Below are 18,453 nucleotides of genomic sequence, written 5' to 3'. Positions count from 1 at the left end.
AGCATGGTGGAGGAGGTATTGCGCAGGCGTGAACTCTAGTGTGTCAGTTGTTACCTGGGTAATGACCTTGTGGACCTCCGTCCAGTAAGCTTTGAGTGATGAACAGGTCCACCACATATGAAGAAATGAGCCTGTCTCTCGATGGCATCTCCAACAAATCTTTGGAAGGGTAGGGTCAATTCTGTGCAATTTAAGCAGGGTTTTGTACCATCGGGAGAGTAGCTTGTATGCGTTTTCCTGAGTTTGAACGTTAATCGAGCCTTTGTGGACCAATCTATATACCGATTCCCAGTCTGCCTCCGTGAGGTCAAGTACTAAATCGCTCTCCCACTGTTGGTTGGCCCAATGTAGTTTGGAGGAATGCGTGGAGAATAACAGGCCGTATATTATGGAAATGAGGTGTCTCTGTGGTCCCTCGGTGGAGCAGAGCTTTTCGAAAGGGGAGCAAGGTCTAGACCATTTGGAACTTGGGGCCGTCCTGTCTAGGAAGTGTCGGATTTGTACGTATGTCCAGAACGGGAAGCTCTCTCTGTCCATTTTAGCGGCTAATTCCTCTTGCAGCAGGAGCTTGCCTGCGGCGAAGAACTGTCCCGCCAGGACCTTAGCGTGTGGCCACCCATCCATCAGAAAGGCGGAATGCATGCCCGGAGGGAAGTCAGGGTTCAGTCTGAGGGGGGTTAACGGGCCGCATCTGTCTGATATGTTGTGTTTGGTACAGGCCTCCCGAAAAGCTCGTAAGGAGGAGGGTATGAGGGGATGGGCTTTACAGGTAGGTGGGATGTTATCTTGTGAGGACCATGGCAAGTGAGTTAGCGGGACCTGGGAGAAGGATTGTTCCAGCCCCACCCACTGTTTTTGGTTCCCATTCGTGGCCCAATCCACTATTCTCGTGAGGCTACAGGCCAAGTGATATTTGTGTAGATCTGGGAGCCCCAGTCCCCCCCGTGGTTTGGGGACCGTAAGTCTGGTAAAACTTAGGCGTGGACGGGAGCCCCTCCAAACAAATTTAGTACATGCTGCTCTGAAGTACACAAAGAATGCAGGGGGGGGGGCCTAATAGGGATTGCTTGCAAAGCATAGAGTAGTCGAGGAAGGACATTCATCTTGACAACCGCTATCCTGCCAAACCAAGATAAATGTTTTGGGGCCCAGTCTTTCAGGTCTTTCACTATCGTTTGGAGCAATGGGAGAAAATTCAGGGAGTAGAGATTCGAGAGGGAGACCGGGAGTTGGATCCCCAGATAAGTGATGGCTCTCGTGTTCCATTTGAATGGGAAGTTCACCTGACACTGATCACATAAATTCTGGGGTAGGGAGACGTTCAGAGCATACGATTTAGACAGGTTGATCTGTAGGTTGGATAGGAGTTTAAACTCCTTGAGATCCAGCAGGAGGTTGGGGATAGTCGTGAGGGGATCTCTTAGCATCAGTAGGATGTCATCCGCAAATGCTGCAAGTTTGTATGTCTGGTCCCCCACGTCTATGCCCTTGATCGTCGGGTTTGACCTAAGTCGCCGTAGGAAGGGTTCAAGGGTGAGGACAGAGATCAGGGGGGAGAGGGGGCACCCCTGGCGGGTCCCGTTCGACACGGAGAAGGCGTCCGACAGGTGACCGTTCACGCTTACCCTCGCCGTGGGGCCTGTGTAGAGCATCGCTATATAATTTAACATGAGTGGGGGGAGGTTGACGGCTTCGAGGGTTGCTCGCATGTAGTCCCATGCCACTCTGTCAAACGCCTTCTCCGCGTCCAACGACAAAAAAAACCCCGGGGTCTTGGTTGAGGTGAGCCAGTGGTGTATGTTCAGGGCCGTAATCGTGTTGTCCCGTGCCTCTCTGCCCGGGATGAAGCCGGCCTGGTCATTGTCTATGAGTTTGGGCATATATGGGAGCAGTCTGTTCGCAATCGTCTTGGCGAACCATTTAAGGTCTACGTTGAGGAGCGAAATGGGTCTGTAGTTGGTCACCATGGTGGGGTCTTTGTCTGGTTTGGGAATGACTACAATGTGTGCAGTTAGTAGGTCTCTGGGAGGGGCTTGGGCGTTGGCGAAGGCGGCAAACGCTGAAACAAAAAATGGTGTGAGAACCTTGGCGTATGTTTTATAGTACCCCGCTGTTAACCAGTCCGGGCCTGGGCTTTTGCCTACTTTCAATTGTTTCAAGGCCAAACCTACTTCTGCAGTGTTCAAGGGTGTGTCAAGGTCTGTTCTTGCCTCCTCCGTCAATTTGGTTGGGCCGTACCGTCGGAGGAAATCGTCAATGGAGGCTTGTCGTGTGACATTTGCGTTCGGTGTGGTCTGGGCGGGCAGATTGTAAAGGCCATTATAATACTGAACAAAGAGGTTGGCAATGTCCGGGGAGGATTGTACCCTCCGGCCTTTGCTGTCCGTCAGCGAATGGACAGTCGTTTTAGCTCTTTTGGATTGTAGGGCTTTCGCCAGTAGTGCACCCGCTTTGTCTCCGTGTTCATAGAAGGATTTTTTGGCCAGTGCAAAGCTCCGTTTAATCTTTTTCCCTATAGCATCCAGGAGTTCGGCCCTGGCCTGGCACAGGTCCTGCAGTGTCGTGAGGGCCTGTGATTGTTTATGTGCGGATTCCAGGCGCGCTATGCGTCCTAAGAGGTCGTTGTAGTGTTTGCGTCTCAACTTGTTTCGTTTGGCAGCCGCGGCTATCAGGAGGCCCCGGACTACACATTTGTGTGCCTCCCAGTTAACTATGGGGGACGTGTCTTCCTGCCTGTTTTCCTGGAAGTATGCGTTGAGCGCCACTTCCAGCTCCTTGGCTACAATCGGGTCTGTGAGTAGGGATGGGTCTAGCCTCCACACTCTCGCTCGAGGGTGGCCAGAGGGGAGTGTTAAAGTCATTGAGATCGGGTGGTGGTCCGATAGGAACATAGGCTCTATGGACGCTGCCGTGAGCATATGTAGGTCTGTCTGGCTGATCAGTAGGTAGTCGAGTCTAGAGTACCGGTCGTGGGGGGCCGAGTAGAATGTGTAGTCCTTGCCCGTGGGGTTGAGGGCCCGCCATGTGTCATGTAGGAGGTGGTTCTGAAGGGTCGTTTTAATCCTTCTCAGAGCTATGTATGGTATGGATGACGTACCGGTGGATGTGTCTAGTGGTGGGTTCAGGGGCACATTAAAGTCGCCTCCCAGTATCAGCATTCCTGCTTGGAAGGGGGTCAGCACGTTCGAGACAGTGTGAAAGAACGGAACCTGGCGTGTATTAGGGGCGTATATATTGGCAAGCGTGATCGTGTGATTTAAGACAGAGCCCTTCAGGAAGAGATACCTGCCTTCCGGGTCAGCTAGCATTTCAGTCATTATGAAGGGGCATCGTCTAGCTATCAGTATGGATACACCTTTTGTCTTGGCGTGCGGGTTTGTGGCATGATAGGCAGTCGGGAAATGGAAGTTGTGCAATTTTGGTACGGGCGTAGCTTTGAAATGTGTTTCCTGTACAAACACTATATCAGCCTGGGCTCTGTGCATTACTAGGAGGAGCTGGGCCCTTTTTTCAGGGAGGTTCAGTCCCTGTGCATTAACAGAGAGCACTTTCAATGTGGGTCTATCTGGTTCCGCCAAAGAGTCCGTCATTATGGCAGTTGCTGCTGTTTTGCAGCCACCTGCGGGGTGGTCGGTGGTGGCTCAACTGTGCCGGGGCAGTGAAAGGTCTCGAAAGGGGTCCCTCCGGGACAGCAGTGGGGGTGGAGATTATAGAAGAGGGGGGTGTCGGTCGGGTCTGTACCCCGTCTGGTACCGGGGGGAGGGGGGCAGTGGACGTGTGTCGGTGGGTAGGCACAGGGGGGGGAGGGGAGGGGTTCAGGGGAAGTACCCTAACAAAAAACTCCCCCTCAACTGGAGGGGGTGGAAACCGATTAGGCGGGGTATGTGTCTATCCCACACCTTTTTTTTTTTTTTTTTTTTTTTTTTTTTTTTTTGTTTAGTGGAGCTCACAATCGGTATATCGCGGCCGCGCGGAACGCCCACCCCCGTTAACAGGCCTGGGCACTCCCGCACGGTACTGCTCGTGGGTCAACCGAGACCCAGCCAGGAGACGACCAGATGGGATCAGTTACTTTTCTACTACAGATAATCAAAGCCCAGGATGCCACCCCAGAGCGGTCAACCCTGCATTATAGCAAAGGGTGGGATTTCCCAGGCACACGGTTTAATGCAGCCATGGTTTTCTAGTTAAGAGGAGGCTGTTGTTTTTGTTGTGGGGGGGGCCCACCGCGAGACCACACCCCCCCCCCCGACCGACCCACCCCCGGGCAACCGGGACGGGCCGATCGAGGGGCAAAAAAGGGGGAGGGGAAAAGCGGAGGGCCCCCAGCCACGTATCCCATCCCACCCGCCCGCGCACCCTGCCAGGTCAAAAGCCTAACATTTCCTACAATAGGTATTATATCGTCCCGTTACAGGGCTGTAGCCTTTCGGGGGTAGTTCAGAGACCGGCAAGGTCTGAGTTCATATACTTAGCCTCAGACCGGTATACGGTCTGCATAGACCCTTCCATCCTAGGGGCGGAGGGTATTGGGTCTCCTAGTGCAGGCGTGGCATCCGTCAGGGTGGGTTCGTCCTTGGGCAGAACCATCTCAAGGGTCGCGTCGGGCGGGCTTCATAGTCTTTCGTGGCCCCGCTGCAGTGGAGCCGTGCGTTCCGGGATGGGGCGTGTCAGTGCCGTGGGTATCAATGGTCCACTGAGGTGAGCTCCAGGCTCACCCGGCGCAGTTCCGCGTGTCTGTCCTGGAGGCGGTGTTGTAGGGGTGGTCAAGGAAGGGCTCCTTCGCTTCCGTCGTCTCTAGATCCATGGTGGGGAATCCGGCGAATGTCTCTTCCGGCCGGCTGGAGTGGCGTGTCGTCTTCCAGGGCTCTCCGGTGGCGGGGCGTGCGACTCATACCCATGGACCCTAGGCGCGCTGTTGTGGGCACCCAGGGCCGTCTCTCCGGCGTTGGAATGTCCGTGGCGTCCATGGAAGGCCTCTCCGGAAGTGACAGCGTCTACGTGTTCCGGAAGAAGTAGGAGCGTGGGTCATCGGATCCGGAAGAGGGCGCGGTGTCTCCTGGGTGTCGTAGTGCGGAGGTCACGTGGATCCTGGTAAGCCTCCGGGAGGCGGGCCGACTGCTCCAGTACGCTCCGGGTGGTGGGTGGTTGGGGCGGAGGGCCCCGGCAGATTTCGTGAGGCATAGCAACAGTCAACGCGGGAAAAACAAGCAGGCCGTCAGGGGCACAGGCAAGCCTAGCTCAACAATGTTAAATACATTACACTAATGTTGAAACACGGCAACCGGGAATAAACTTTGCCAACAATACAGTGGGTAACAGGTTTTGTGGTCATTCATTGGAGCAGTTAGTTATCCCTGCGGGCTCTTCTTGGTCCGGGGGATGACATCGGGTCTCTGTCATTTCTGGGTCCTGGAGCGGTTGTCGGATTGCGGGAGCCTGAGGGGGATCTTCTCCTGCGGTAGCTCACAGGCTGCGTTTCCATACTCTCCGTTTGAGGGCCATTCCAGCGCCCCACTGACCTGCGGTACAGGGCATACCACTCCGGGACCGCCACCGGTTGTATCCCCAGCGTTTCAAAGAAGCGGGGGAGGTCCTCGGGCACCTTCAGTAGTGCGTTGCGGCCCTGATGGGAGGCAGAGAGGCCGAAAGGGAACTTCCACTGGTAGCGTATGTTGGCTGCACGCAAGGCCTCCAGCAGGGGTTTGAGATCCCTGCGATGTTTCAAAGTTATCCCCGAGAGGTCCTGGAACAGCTGGATCGGGACTCCCTCATATTTTAGGCGCTGGTCTCTAGCCTGCCGTAAGATCTCCTCTTTCAGTCCATAATCCACGAGGCAACAGATGATATCCCTAGGGGGGTCAGTGTCCCTGCCCCTCGGGCGTAGCGCTCTATGGATCCTTTCCATGGCGATCCGTGTGTCCGGGGGTCGCCGGAGGGCCGTATTGAAGAGATTGGTCACCTCCTGTTGGATCCTTTCCCCCTCCACTGTCTCCGGTATGCCCCGTACACGTAGGTTATGGCGCCTCCCCCTGTTCTCCAGGTCCTCCAGGTGCCGGTTCACCTCCCGGAGTTGGAGGGTGTGATCGTCAATTTTCCTGGTAGAACGCTGGAGCACAAGATCGTGGTCCCCCAGTGTGGTTTCAGCCTGTTGCACCCGTCCATCCAGCGTCTTGAAGTCCAGGCGTAGTTCCGCGATGGCCGCTGCCAGGGCGTCTTTGATGTCCGTCGCAACGGCCCTCAGGTCAGAGATAGTAATCGGTGTTGCCGGCAGTGCCTGGGTCGTCGCGGATTCCGGTCCTCCCAGCGCCCCTGGGGGAGAAGTCAGCGGCGTCGCTGACAGGATTATGTCCTGTGGTTGTTGAGGGGTCCGCGGGCGGCCGGACTGTGCGCCTTGGCGGGAGGCCGCCGCGTTGCCTCGGCCGGTCCGGAACATCTCCGGTATATTGTGGTCCAGGGCGTCGGAATGTCCCCGGGGGGATCGGGAACGGGAGGTCGAGGACTGCCTGGATGAGGTACCCATGCTGTAGGTGGTTGGAAATGGGTGAAAGGTGCCGCAAATTGTGAAAAGGGCTCTGAGGTGGCAGGAGCTCAGCAATCAGGCAGCCATCTCCTAGCTCGGCTCGGCCACGCCCCTCTATATTGTTTTTTGCATTACCTTGGTTATATGTACAGTTTTTTTGGGTACCATAGCTTTGCTCTGCTTATACAATATCTTTTGAGGTGTGCAAGAACATTAGTCCGCTTTTGTGGAGATTTAGCTCTTATCACTGTTCAAGAAACATTTATTTGTATTTTTTTATGATAAAGATTAAAATAGCTTACCTAAATCCAATTGGGGATATTTCCCTTCACTTCATGTCAAATAGCAAAGTGAAGTGAGAGGAAATTCCTCCAAAGCGAGGAAGCCAGAACTAGTGACTCTGTTAGATGATTCTCATATTCCTGTTCTGATGGCAGAAATGTGTGATTTTTCACTCAGTGATAATGGTCAACAGGACAAATAGAAAGGACAAATTTACCTAACAGGAGCACAGACAACATTAAAAACCTGACAGGTATTCTAATTCCTCTCCACTCTATGCACAACTAAAACAAAAAAAGTTATGTTTTTAGTTATACTTGAATACTTATACTTAGTCTTATAGATAGCTTATTGTCCCCTGAGCTTCATTTTGTATTTTAACATGGAAAAAACCCTTTGGACTTGACATGCTCTTTGTACTTGTACATGCTTTCTTTTTTTTGTTCTAAAATGTAAAAAAATGCCAATACAATACAAGGTGTTGGTGGTACTCCAAAGGGCCCTGGTGACAGTTTTCTGGTGGTAGTTCCCTTACCTTAAAGGGTCACTAAAGGAAAAAAAATTTTTAGCTGAAATGACTGTTTACAGGGCATAGAGACATAATAGTTAACTGATTCCTTTTAAAAATGATTAAAAATAGATAAAAAAACAATCATATAATGTGCCTGCAGTGTAGTTTCGTTTTTGCTGTTGTTTGCTGGTTCTCTGATGTACAGAGAGCCACTAGAGGGCAGTCAGCCAATAGAGAGCAGTGATACTTTGTCTAAAACTCCTCAGCACCAATCCAGTTTCGTTTTACACACAGTAATCACACCTCCTTGATTAGTGACCACCGTGAGAAATCTCCCAGTACTGTGGTTATCAGGAAACAGGCAACCAGGAAGTGTCCAGAACAGAGAGGATTTACAGCAACATCAAAGCAAAAACGAACAATGAGCACATGAAACCAGGACTGCAGCAAGGTAAAGGAAGCTATTTAGCTAAAAAAAAAAATTCCTTTAGTGACCCTTTAAGAACTACCTGCTTCTAATTCAGGCAAACATTTACATCAGTGTTAGATTATCGACACATGCCACAAATTCATGTAGGCCTTACTACATCCCCTTAGGGAATCTATCGCTATGGCAGTGACAAATTCTTGCAATTCTGGGCAATGCCCATATTTGGAAAATGAAGTGTGGGTGGAGCTTAATGAGGAACTGAGAAACAAGTTCCCCATCAGGTCCTCTGCCCTTTTAAATGACAGTGCTCAGCAGTGGGAAGATTTGATAGCCACTATTGGACTGAATAGCTGCTATGGATCCACCCACTCCCGTGCACTGTCAATCAAAAGTAGTTCGGACCTGATGGGGAACTAGTCTCTCTCCCCTATCAGACTCCACTCACCCCTAGTTTAAAACTTCTTAGCCATGTGTCTGTCTGTGTAACAGGCGCAGGGGCTGAGGAGGGACACAGTCAAATTCATGGGCCTCTTGGTGAAAGGTACATAAATTGAGCACAAGCAGGGGCACTTTTGATGCTGCACCCTAAAGTGTGCCTGTGATACCATTTATGAGTTCCCTCAAATTCCCCCCAAAAATAAATAATTTGTGTTTTGTTAACCAGAAATACATAGTCACTTTGTCAATTTAATAATGTTCCAACAAAACTGTCCTTTCTTTTTGAGCAAGTCTATATAACTTTAGTAAGAACATTTGATTATAAGCTCTGCTAATGTTTGGGACCAATTTAAAAGGATCAATGTTCTATGTAATATGGTGCAGATTTTTTTTTTTATTGCTGCAGAAATTAGTCAAATATTAAAAATAATGGTCCCAGTGGACTATGCACAATGCAATTTATAATATGCCAAATAAAAAGTCTCTGTGCTAAGATTTCTTTAAGAAAACTGACATTTACAAACTTTTTGTATACCTCTTATAAAACTTTAAAAAGTCTAATAACATATTTTGACATTTCCTTGGAGGAAATTTAGATGGTTCCAAAAACACAACCTGTTATCAGAGAAATCACAGCATCTACTAAGAGAGGTAAAGACACCTATTTAAGATTGACACAACTAGTAATGTTGATTAAAAGCGCTGATTACGCCATGATTATCTCAGAAAAAAATTGTATGATTTCAGCATCAATTAAGTTCTTTCCACTTTTTGTAAGTCTATATTTAGACTTATTTTTAAATCGATCTGGAAGTTATATATTTCAAAAACACTTTCAGAATTAAATCTGTTATCTGTTATACTGAATTTTCTCTTAAATAACTATTTGGTTTTAAAGGATATATACATTTTGAATGACTAATCCTTGCCTTTAAAAGCTGCAACATTATTTTTTCCTGGTACCATGTGGTTTCATTGAAGATTGTTCTATGGTGTCTGTGTGCACCTGTTCAAATGAGGACAATGTCACCGACCAACTGCTATAGTTGACACTTAGTGCCATGTTTAATGATAGGCTGTATTGTTCTGCTTACAATATCATCCGCCAGCTGCCTGTTTAAGGCATGATGTCATTGCTATCTAAGTTGGCTTAATCAAGGAAACCTGAAACTATTCTTGGCTTTTTGCTAACTATATTTTAATTATATACTAATTGTTAAATTGTTTCTAATTCTTATACTGCTCAGAACCCAACAGTTGCTTTCTGATGAGAACGAAACTGAGCTTGATTTACCTGGGGAAAATGGAAGTGCCTCCAGAGTTTTCACTTTGAATAATGTCAGAAATGACACATCAAAACAGTAGCGTTCCCAGGATCATCAGAAGCAGATCCAATTGCAAACATTCATTACAGTGGAGAGACACAGCACAAAGCACAAATAAAACACCTTTTTTCAGGCTATCAGGTAGAAAACTAGGGCACGTCTCACAGATATATTTTTTTTTTCATTTTCTTTTGAGTTTGGAATTATTTTAACATAACTCAAGTGTTGTTGTTTACTAATTTTATATAAGTTTGGATACATAAATGAAGAGAGCACAGCAAGACTTTTGAAACCAGGATAACTAAAAACATTTTTCTATTTTAGTGCTGAGAATTTCAGTGCAATTCAACACTTGTAAACCTTTCCTAATTATATACATTTATTTGATATTTTAATGCAGCTCTTATAAATTTGTTCTGCTCTCTAAATAATGCATATGTATACAGTATATGTGGGGTTGTAGTTGATTTGAATGTGCTCACTATCACAGTTTTGCAAGGTTAGAAATATGTGCAGTCCTAAAGTGAACTACATAGATTCCCATGTGTTGCCCCTCAGATTTATTATGTATTATTCTTACATTATAACGATAAATATAAGAAAACTAACTGTATTCACAGCACACCTTGCTCAAATGAAACCTTGGCAGTTTACTTCCAGGTGTAATTTGAGATTACTGTCATCATCTTCCCCTAACCTGCCTAGGTCTCCTCTTTAGCTTCATAGGTAAATCTCTACTTTTTTTTTGTGTTTGTCTTACTATCTTTTGCAATATGTCTTTCTTTTTTACTTTTTGCATCTTTGATTTCCCTTTTACATATTCTGTTATAGTCTTTGTAGCATTGAAATAATGATAGCGTTCCTTCATTTTTTTTTTAAGTTATTTTCTTATTATTTATACTTTGGCTATAAGCCACATACTGTAAGTTTTATTTTTAGACTTTAAACGTATTGCCCATGGCAATATACTTTGCAGTGAGTTTGCATACAGTCTGTTAGGGTGCTCAAACCCAGGGCTGCCCTTTCTTTTCTGTAAGCCCCTAACACATTAACCCATCTTCCTACCTGATAATCCTGATTTACCCCTCCACCCTCCCCAATAACCCTACTAGCCACCTGCTCAGACCCCTTTCAAGGTTGTCAGTTGTGCCCAGTGTTGCAATTTGCTCTTTCAGATTTCTGATGCGAGTTTCCAGAAGGGCAACTTGCTCACATCTGTTGCAGTGGTATCCATCCTGGAGCTGTTGCTCCATTGTTTTATACGTGCAGCACACTGTGCACTGCACACAACCTTCATTCTTGCTAGCACACATTATCCCAGTTACAAAAAGTAATATTACTAACAGGAAATTTCAGATGTTACTTACAGGTTTGATGACTCCTGTTAAAATCTCCTGTTTTCAACTCAAGCTCGAGGACGAGCAAGCTCAGAAATTAGTTCTACAGAAAGTTATAAACTGTAGGTACAGCTTGAGTTTTTAACTAGCAAATCTGGTTGGTGTTTGCAAACTTACCAGCTGGAGGCCCTAATTAATGGCATCATCCAGAATTACTAGCAGGTCAAAATCAGTGGACAGCGGGTTGTCATGTAAGTGGGACAACATTGTCAGGCAGCAGATCATCATAGCACTACCAGCACTAAATGACAGATCCCTATATGGTTTGTTTACAAACAGCAGTCAACAAGGGACCTGTTATATTGAGGCAGTAGTGCTACCTTTACTAACGGACAGATACTCAGCGTGTTAATATTTGTAAACCAACAAACAAACAAACCAGAGATTCTGGGTGACACCATTGATCAAACATGGCCATAACCATATTTGGTCAATCATATCATTCAGGATCCCCAACTGGTTTGCTCTCAAACAGAAGTCAGTTGGAGATCTTTCATTTTATGGTGGTAGTTTGGTGGGTGAATATCATCAGGCCAGCAGGTTGTCATGGTGGCAAATCATCATGATTGACACCAGATCTACAGTGTTGGATGACATGATTAATGCTGGATTCATAGTGGGGTACACAAGGGTGGACTGACAACTCATGGGGCCCCCGGGCAATAGAAGATTATGGGGCCCCTGGGCTTACAGATTTTTACATACTGTCCCTAGTTTTACTGAGCCTGGCAACCCTAATGGGGCCCCCTAGTGGCATGGGGCCCTCGGCAGTGCCCGAGTGACTCAATGGTCAGTCCGCCCCTGGGGGTACATCACATACCTTTTTAATGGAATGTTTAATAAAACTATGTCAGTGACATCATCCAGGATCCCAGGCTGCTTTGTTTACAAGCAGAAACCAGCTGGGAATCTGTCATTTTGTGGCAGTAGTGTACCACAGCAACATTGTCATGTGGCAGGTGACTGTAGAGGTGGGGCAAGCAGTGGTTCATTGTGGTGGTGGGTCATGATAAGTGATGCTGTATTTACATTGTTGGACGACGTAATTGATGATGGATTGGCCATCGCTAAAAGACAGATTCCTGGCCTGTTTGTTGAGGATTTGTGCTGATGAGCTGACCAAATCTGGACAGACTTAGGTAAAAGCTCATCCCTAGTGGCTGCATTTGTTATTTTTTTTCAAGCTTCTTTCTCTATATTTTCACCTGGTAAAAAAACACTCCCTGTCCCTGGTTAGTTATGTTCACTACTTCACTGTATCTATTGTAGAAACTATGATTGTCACCCACGTGGAATATCAAGGATGTCTACTTTTGTTATTTCCCATTATAAGGGGGGTGGTGACATTGGTAGTTTACACTAAAAAATATATTAATTTTGATTCCTGTTCAACTCACAGGAAGTGACATTTCTTGCAAGATTAACTGGTATTTTCAGTTCTTGTTAAAACATTTTAGTTTAGGAAAACAAATGCAGCTAATACATCTATAGATTGATAAGCTGCAAATTATGAACATTTTGTTATTGAATTTAGAAAACTTTTAAATGTTTACTTATAGAATTAAGATTTTACATAAATAACAAATAGTAAATTAAACATCAGTTTTAAAATTTGTATACTTAAATGTATTCCAAAACATGTATGGTTTCTTGCAGGTTAAGACAGTTGGTCAGACAGCATACAGGTAGAGCTGGGCATTTTAAACTAAGGGTAATGAATGCACCCTGTAATAAGTATTACATGACAAATAAAAAATACGTTTTGAAATTTGTAAACATTAAACAAATAATAAAACATGAAAATACTATTACAATTTCCCTTTAAGATGATGTGTTGAGTTATTGAAAGAATAACTAAAATCCAAATTTGAATAGAATATGAATAGGATCTTCTCCTTCTTGTTACTGATAACATGGTATAATATACTTTGTCTGTATCAAACTTTTATTTTCTGCCTGGACAGCTGAAAGATCTTTCTTGTCTGTGAAATTTTGATGGTTCTTTTATTCGTTCAGCAATCAGTTATCAGCATGTCTCGAAGACTAATCCTCTTGACAACTGCTACTTTAAAACATCTTTTTGTCATATATAATCAGCATAGACTACCAAGTTCCCTACTTTGTTTTGTACATTTAATGAAAATCAACAACACAAATTGTTAAGCCCTTACTTTTTTATCGCTGAGTCCCGACACGGTATCCACATACTCCTCCTGGATCATAAAAGCAGCCAGATTGGCAGTGTAGCTGGCCAGAAATATTACTGCGAAGAATGCCCAGATGAGAACCATTATTTTACTTGTGGTACCTTTTGGGTTTTCCACTGGCACAGAATTGTTAAAAACCAGAGCCCAGAGTAGCCAGATGGACTTGCCAATAGTGAACTTTGAACCTCCTGTACCTAAAAACACACATAAATGAGTTTTAGTATTTTGCATTTTTTGTGTTTACAAACTGTTAATTGGGAAAGCATACACATCCAATACATAGCATCATGACAAGGCCTATACAAAAGAAAAGAAGATTAATATGTATACATAATCCATTAAAAAACCAAGAAGCACAGTGTGAGCAGCAAAATTACCATATAATACAAGGTTATATCAAGAAGTCAGAAAAAGTAGGGAGCAACAGGTAGACGAGTCAAAAAAACTCCAATCCACATAACCACATAATATAAGATATCTATACAAAGGCACATCCTGAATTCAGGATATAAACATATGATGGTAGGTAGTCCAAGCATCCAATTTAAGAGAAAACAGGTGCGTTCTATATTGTAGAGTATAGAGAATCCTTTCTATTAGCATAACAGCATCAATTCTATTTATTACCAAGGACAAGGGGACAATGGATGATTTCCACTGCAGGGCAATAGCCCATATTGTTGCAACACACATTGTATGGATAAGTCTCTCCTCTCTACATGAAATCCCTGGGTTAAAAACACTTAGGAGGCACATCGGCATTGTTAAGCTAAGAGGATGGCTAGAAATTGCAGAAGTTATAGCAGAGATTTTACAGCAAACTAGTGATCATTTCTCACAATCCCAAAATAAATGTTTTAAAGATTCACTAACTGGACATTAGGGATGAGCTTTATCTTCATGTTGAACATGAGTTTGACTCAAACAATTTGGGGTGTTCGCGGCAAATTCGAAAGCCGCGGAAAACCCTTTTTAAAGTCTATGAGAGAAATTAAATCAAAAGTGCTAATTTTAAAGGTTAATATGCAAGTTATTGTCATAAAAAGTGTTTGGGGACCTGGGTCCTGCCCCAGGGGACATGTATCAATACAATTTGTTTTTTAAACTGCCATTTTTTCGGGAGCAGTGATTTTAATAATGCTTACATTGAAAAAACAAAAGTGAAATATTCCATTACATTTTGTACCTGGGGGGGTGTCTATAGTATGCCTGTAAAGTAGCGCATGTTTCCCGTGTTTATAACAGTCTCTGCGCAAAATGACATTTCTAAAGGAAAAAAAGTAATTCAAAACTACTCGCGGCTATAATAAATTGTCGGTTCCCAGTAATACAGATAAAAGCAATTGAAAAAAACCCAGCATGGGTTCCCCCCTTAGTCCATTACCAGGCTCTTTGGGTCTGGTATGGATATTAAGGGGAACCCCGAAACAAAAAAAATGCGTGCCCCCCCCCCCCCAAATCCCATATCAGGCCCTACAGGTCTGGTATGGATATTAAGAGGAACCCTGCGCCAATCTTTTTTTTAAATGGCGTGGGGGTCCCCTTCAGGTCTGGTATGGATTATAAGGGAACCCCATGCCAAAATGACAAAAAATCCATACCCGACCCTTAATTGAGCACGCAACTTGACAGGCTTCAGGAAAAGAGGGGGGACGAGAGAGTGCCCCCCTCCTGAACCATACCATGCCACATGCCCTCAACATGGGGAGGATGTCCCCATGTTGATGGGGACAAGGGCCTCATCCCCACAACCCTTCCCCGGTGGTTGTGGGGGTCGGCGAGCGAGGGGGCTTATGAGAATCTGGAAGCCCCCTTTAACAAAGGGGAGCTCCAGATCCTGCCTCCCCTATGTGAATTGGTAAAGGGTACATTGTACCCCTACCACTTCACAAAAAAAAGTGTTAAAATGTTAAAAACCACAGGAGACAGCTTGGGAAAAGTCCTTTATTAAAAAGAAAAAAAGAAAAAGATTCCACAGATGTAATCCATTCACAATCTCCACTTATGTAATCCATTCTCGATCTCCAGTGAGGATACAACGGGAGGCACGCAGGAGGCACCCGAAGAATGACGCGCTCCAGCCTGACAGCTCTAATATAGCTGAGGGCAGGGCCACCCCGCCCCCATCCGACGCAAGGGGAAATTCTGGGGATACCCAGTGACATATACGGGTGACCCCTCCCCCTCTGTGCAACGCAAGTTTCCCATGTTCATGTCCCGTGTTTTGATTTTTCATGTTCGTGTCCCATAGACTTTAACGGTGCTTGCGCGTTCGAACTAATTTTTTGCCTATTCGCATGTTCTGCTGCGAACCGAACCAGGGGGTGTTCGGCTTAACCCTAGTGGACATCTACGAAAGCATAAGTCCAAGACTCCTGGGTAGATAATGTAAAGGAGGTATATTACTATTTGGTAGGTAACTTAAAGGCAGTCTCCCTGACCAAAAGTGATGTTGTACATTTGCGCAAAGTTTCCAACATAGCTTCCCAGTCTTTGGGTGAAAATTGGGTGACACAATCAGTCTCCCACTTAGACATAAAAGAAAGGAAGTTGGGACATGAAGTACTAACAGCCGACTCATAGAGCTCCGAAATAAGTCCTTTTCCTCTGGGAGAGTCACTGCAAAGCCTTTCAAAGTGTGTGATTGGTGAAGTGGGGGAGAGACTATAGTGGGTAGAGTAAAAATGTCACACTATTACACACTATTATTATTATTATTTTTATTCTTTAGGTCATGTGCTTGCAGAAAATCTATGGGTTGGGGGGTCTTTTACAAACTCTGAAGGCTGTTAGTAAATTATAACCTCTAGATTTTAAGATCAAATTGCTTATTTACAGTTTTGCACACCCTTGATTTTCACTGTTATGCCCCTTTCACACCAGTGGATCGATCAGGTCCGCCTGTCCGTTTTTTCAGGTGGACCAACCATTGTTCTCTATTTGGGGGTGAATATAAATGGACATATGTTCACTTATACCCGCCTGTATAAGTGGACGGTCGGGGTGATGGTTGGAAATGGACAGGCAGTCCATTTCCATTCATCCGCTCCATAGAGCACAACGGATGACACCTGTCAGCCACCTGTTCAGAAGACAGATGCCCCACTAAGCAGGTGGATTCGCTTGACAGATTGGAAATCTTTTGTTTGTTTGTAAAGTAAATGCAGCCTCACAGGTTTTATTTTTTTTCAATAATGCATCAAAAGAAAATCTGGCCTGTACAGAACTACAAAACTAGCTACAAACATCATGCTTACTATGGATTACTGTGCCCTTTAAAACTACTTACAGAGCTTAAACAGATCCAGTCCTTTGTTGGCCTATGACTTCTGCCTAAGCAAAGTTTTAATAACAGAAACTCAAAAAAGTATAAAACAAAGGTCCTGTTAATTTGTGATTACTGAAAAGAAAACCAGAGGCTTTGTTAAATGACTGTTTTACTTCCTTTCATCAGCCTGCTAAGTGCATTGCCTTTCACGTAGTTCTTGCAGACTGAAACTGAGCTAGGATTTTCTGCCCCGAGAGGGATATTCAGTAGGCATAAAGATTCTTTCAAATGTCTACTTTTGACTGGTTCTCTTTAAAATAGATGTGCAAGCAATGTGTCTGTAAAGGTTATAATTTACCAAGTCATTGTATATGTATTGTCTTCTCCTTTATACATTCTTTCAAGAGTGCATAATTGTGATAAAATCCTTCTTCATCTGTCAGGAGCACAGAGGAGGGAGTGGAGTTAGAGCTGTTGTACATTGTGTGAGGGCTTCAGATATGAAGGAAGGATACAGAGCTGTGTTCTGAATAGACAAGCTGTGTGCTGAGCTCTCCTCCATATCACAAATGTATCTCAAGTGTTGAGAAAACTTCTCAGAAGTGACACATGCTGATAACAGTGGCACAACAGTGGACAACAACAGTGGAACACAGCACCAGAGAGAAATGACACTTGGAGATAGACAAGTAAACATTACATATATACAATGCTTTGTTCAAATTTCATAACTGAGGTTTACAACCACTTTAACTTGACTTTCTATGTAATGTTGACGAGTTGCTGTCACTATCTAAGCAGCTCCTGTATTTCTAATGAGTGCCAGGAACATACCCCATCATTTGAAGCCATACCAGTAACGTTGCCCTAATTCATTTTCCATGGAATGTGTTAAGGCAGCTGAAAATTTGTTTTTGAACAATCAACATCTACAGTGACACATAGAGGAAGCTTTTTGGAGAGGTGAATTGTTTTCAGCATTACAGAACAAGTCCAGTTGGATGTTACCAATTACTACTAGCTAGACCTGCAAACAAAACATATTTTTACTTTTTCTTCCTCTGCCAAGTTTGTAATGCTTAATCTGTTCTTGTTCAGAAGGTTTTCTTTTAGCTAGTTGTACCTGGAACAGAAGGTGAGAGACAGAACTTACCTATACCCAGTTTATCTAAAATAAACTAAAATATTTTACATTGAGTTCAATTGTGACAACTACAATTGTGACATCTCCATAAACATGATGACGGGATGGATGCACTGTCAGAAACAGGAGTACTAAGCCGAAGCCTTTGAAGGCCTATTATGACAGCTGTATTTGTGGAATATACATTCTTAAAAAAATAATAGGGCCAGATTCACATAGAATTATGTTACTCCACGGCGGCGTAACATATCCCATTTACGTTACACCGCCGCAGGTTTACAGCGTAAGTGCCTGATTCTCAAAACTCTTACCTGTAAACTTGCGGCGGTGTAACGTAAATGCGCTCGGCGCAAGCCCGCCCAATTCAAATGGGGCGGGCACATTTAAATTAGGCGCGTTCCCGCGCCAAACGTACTGCGCATGCTCCATCGGGTAAATTACCCGACGTGCATTGCGCTAAATGACGTTGCACTGATCTATGAATCAGTCGCATTCACGGACGACTTACGCAAACAACGTGATTTTTTACATTTTGACGCGGGAACGACGGCCATACTTAATATGGCTTAGAACACCTAGGGCTCAGCCCTAATTTTACGTGGCGTATCTCGACGGAAACAATGTAAAGTTAGATCGACGGGCAGCGCGGACGTTCGGGAATCGGCGTAACTAGTCATTTGCATATTCTACACCGACCGCAATGGCTTTGCCACCTAGCGGCCGGCCTAGAATTGCATCCTTAAGATCCGACAGTGTAATTCAATTACACCTGTCGGATCTTAGGGCTAACTATGCGTAACTGATTCTATGAATCAGTCGCATAGTTAGGACGGCCGGAACACAGAGATACGACGGCGTATCAGGAGATACGCCGTCGTATCTCTTCTGTGAATCTGGCCCATAGTACCTTGGATAGTATAGAGCGGTT

At 45.0% G+C, this 18,453-nt stretch overlaps 1 protein-coding gene across 1 annotated transcript in view; it reads right to left on the bottom strand.

Moving 5' to 3' along the window:
* GRIN2D (glutamate ionotropic receptor NMDA type subunit 2D) overlaps nucleotides 1-18,453 on the bottom strand; it is a 441,978-nt gene that overhangs the window by 70,635 nt on the left and 352,890 nt on the right. The window contains exon 8 of the mRNA XM_040325680.1: nucleotides 13,078-13,307. Coding sequence (XP_040181614.1) covers nucleotides 13,078-13,307 — 230 coding nt within the window. The remainder of the gene's footprint in view (nucleotides 1-13,077; nucleotides 13,308-18,453) is intronic.

The sequence above is a fragment of the Rana temporaria genome, chromosome 10, assembly GCF_905171775.1.
Source record: "Rana temporaria chromosome 10, aRanTem1.1, whole genome shotgun sequence".
Lineage (NCBI taxonomy): Eukaryota > Metazoa > Chordata > Amphibia > Anura > Ranidae > Rana > Rana temporaria.
Note: the sequence above shows the minus strand (reverse complement) of the source record. Positions and strands in the feature narration are given on the sequence as shown.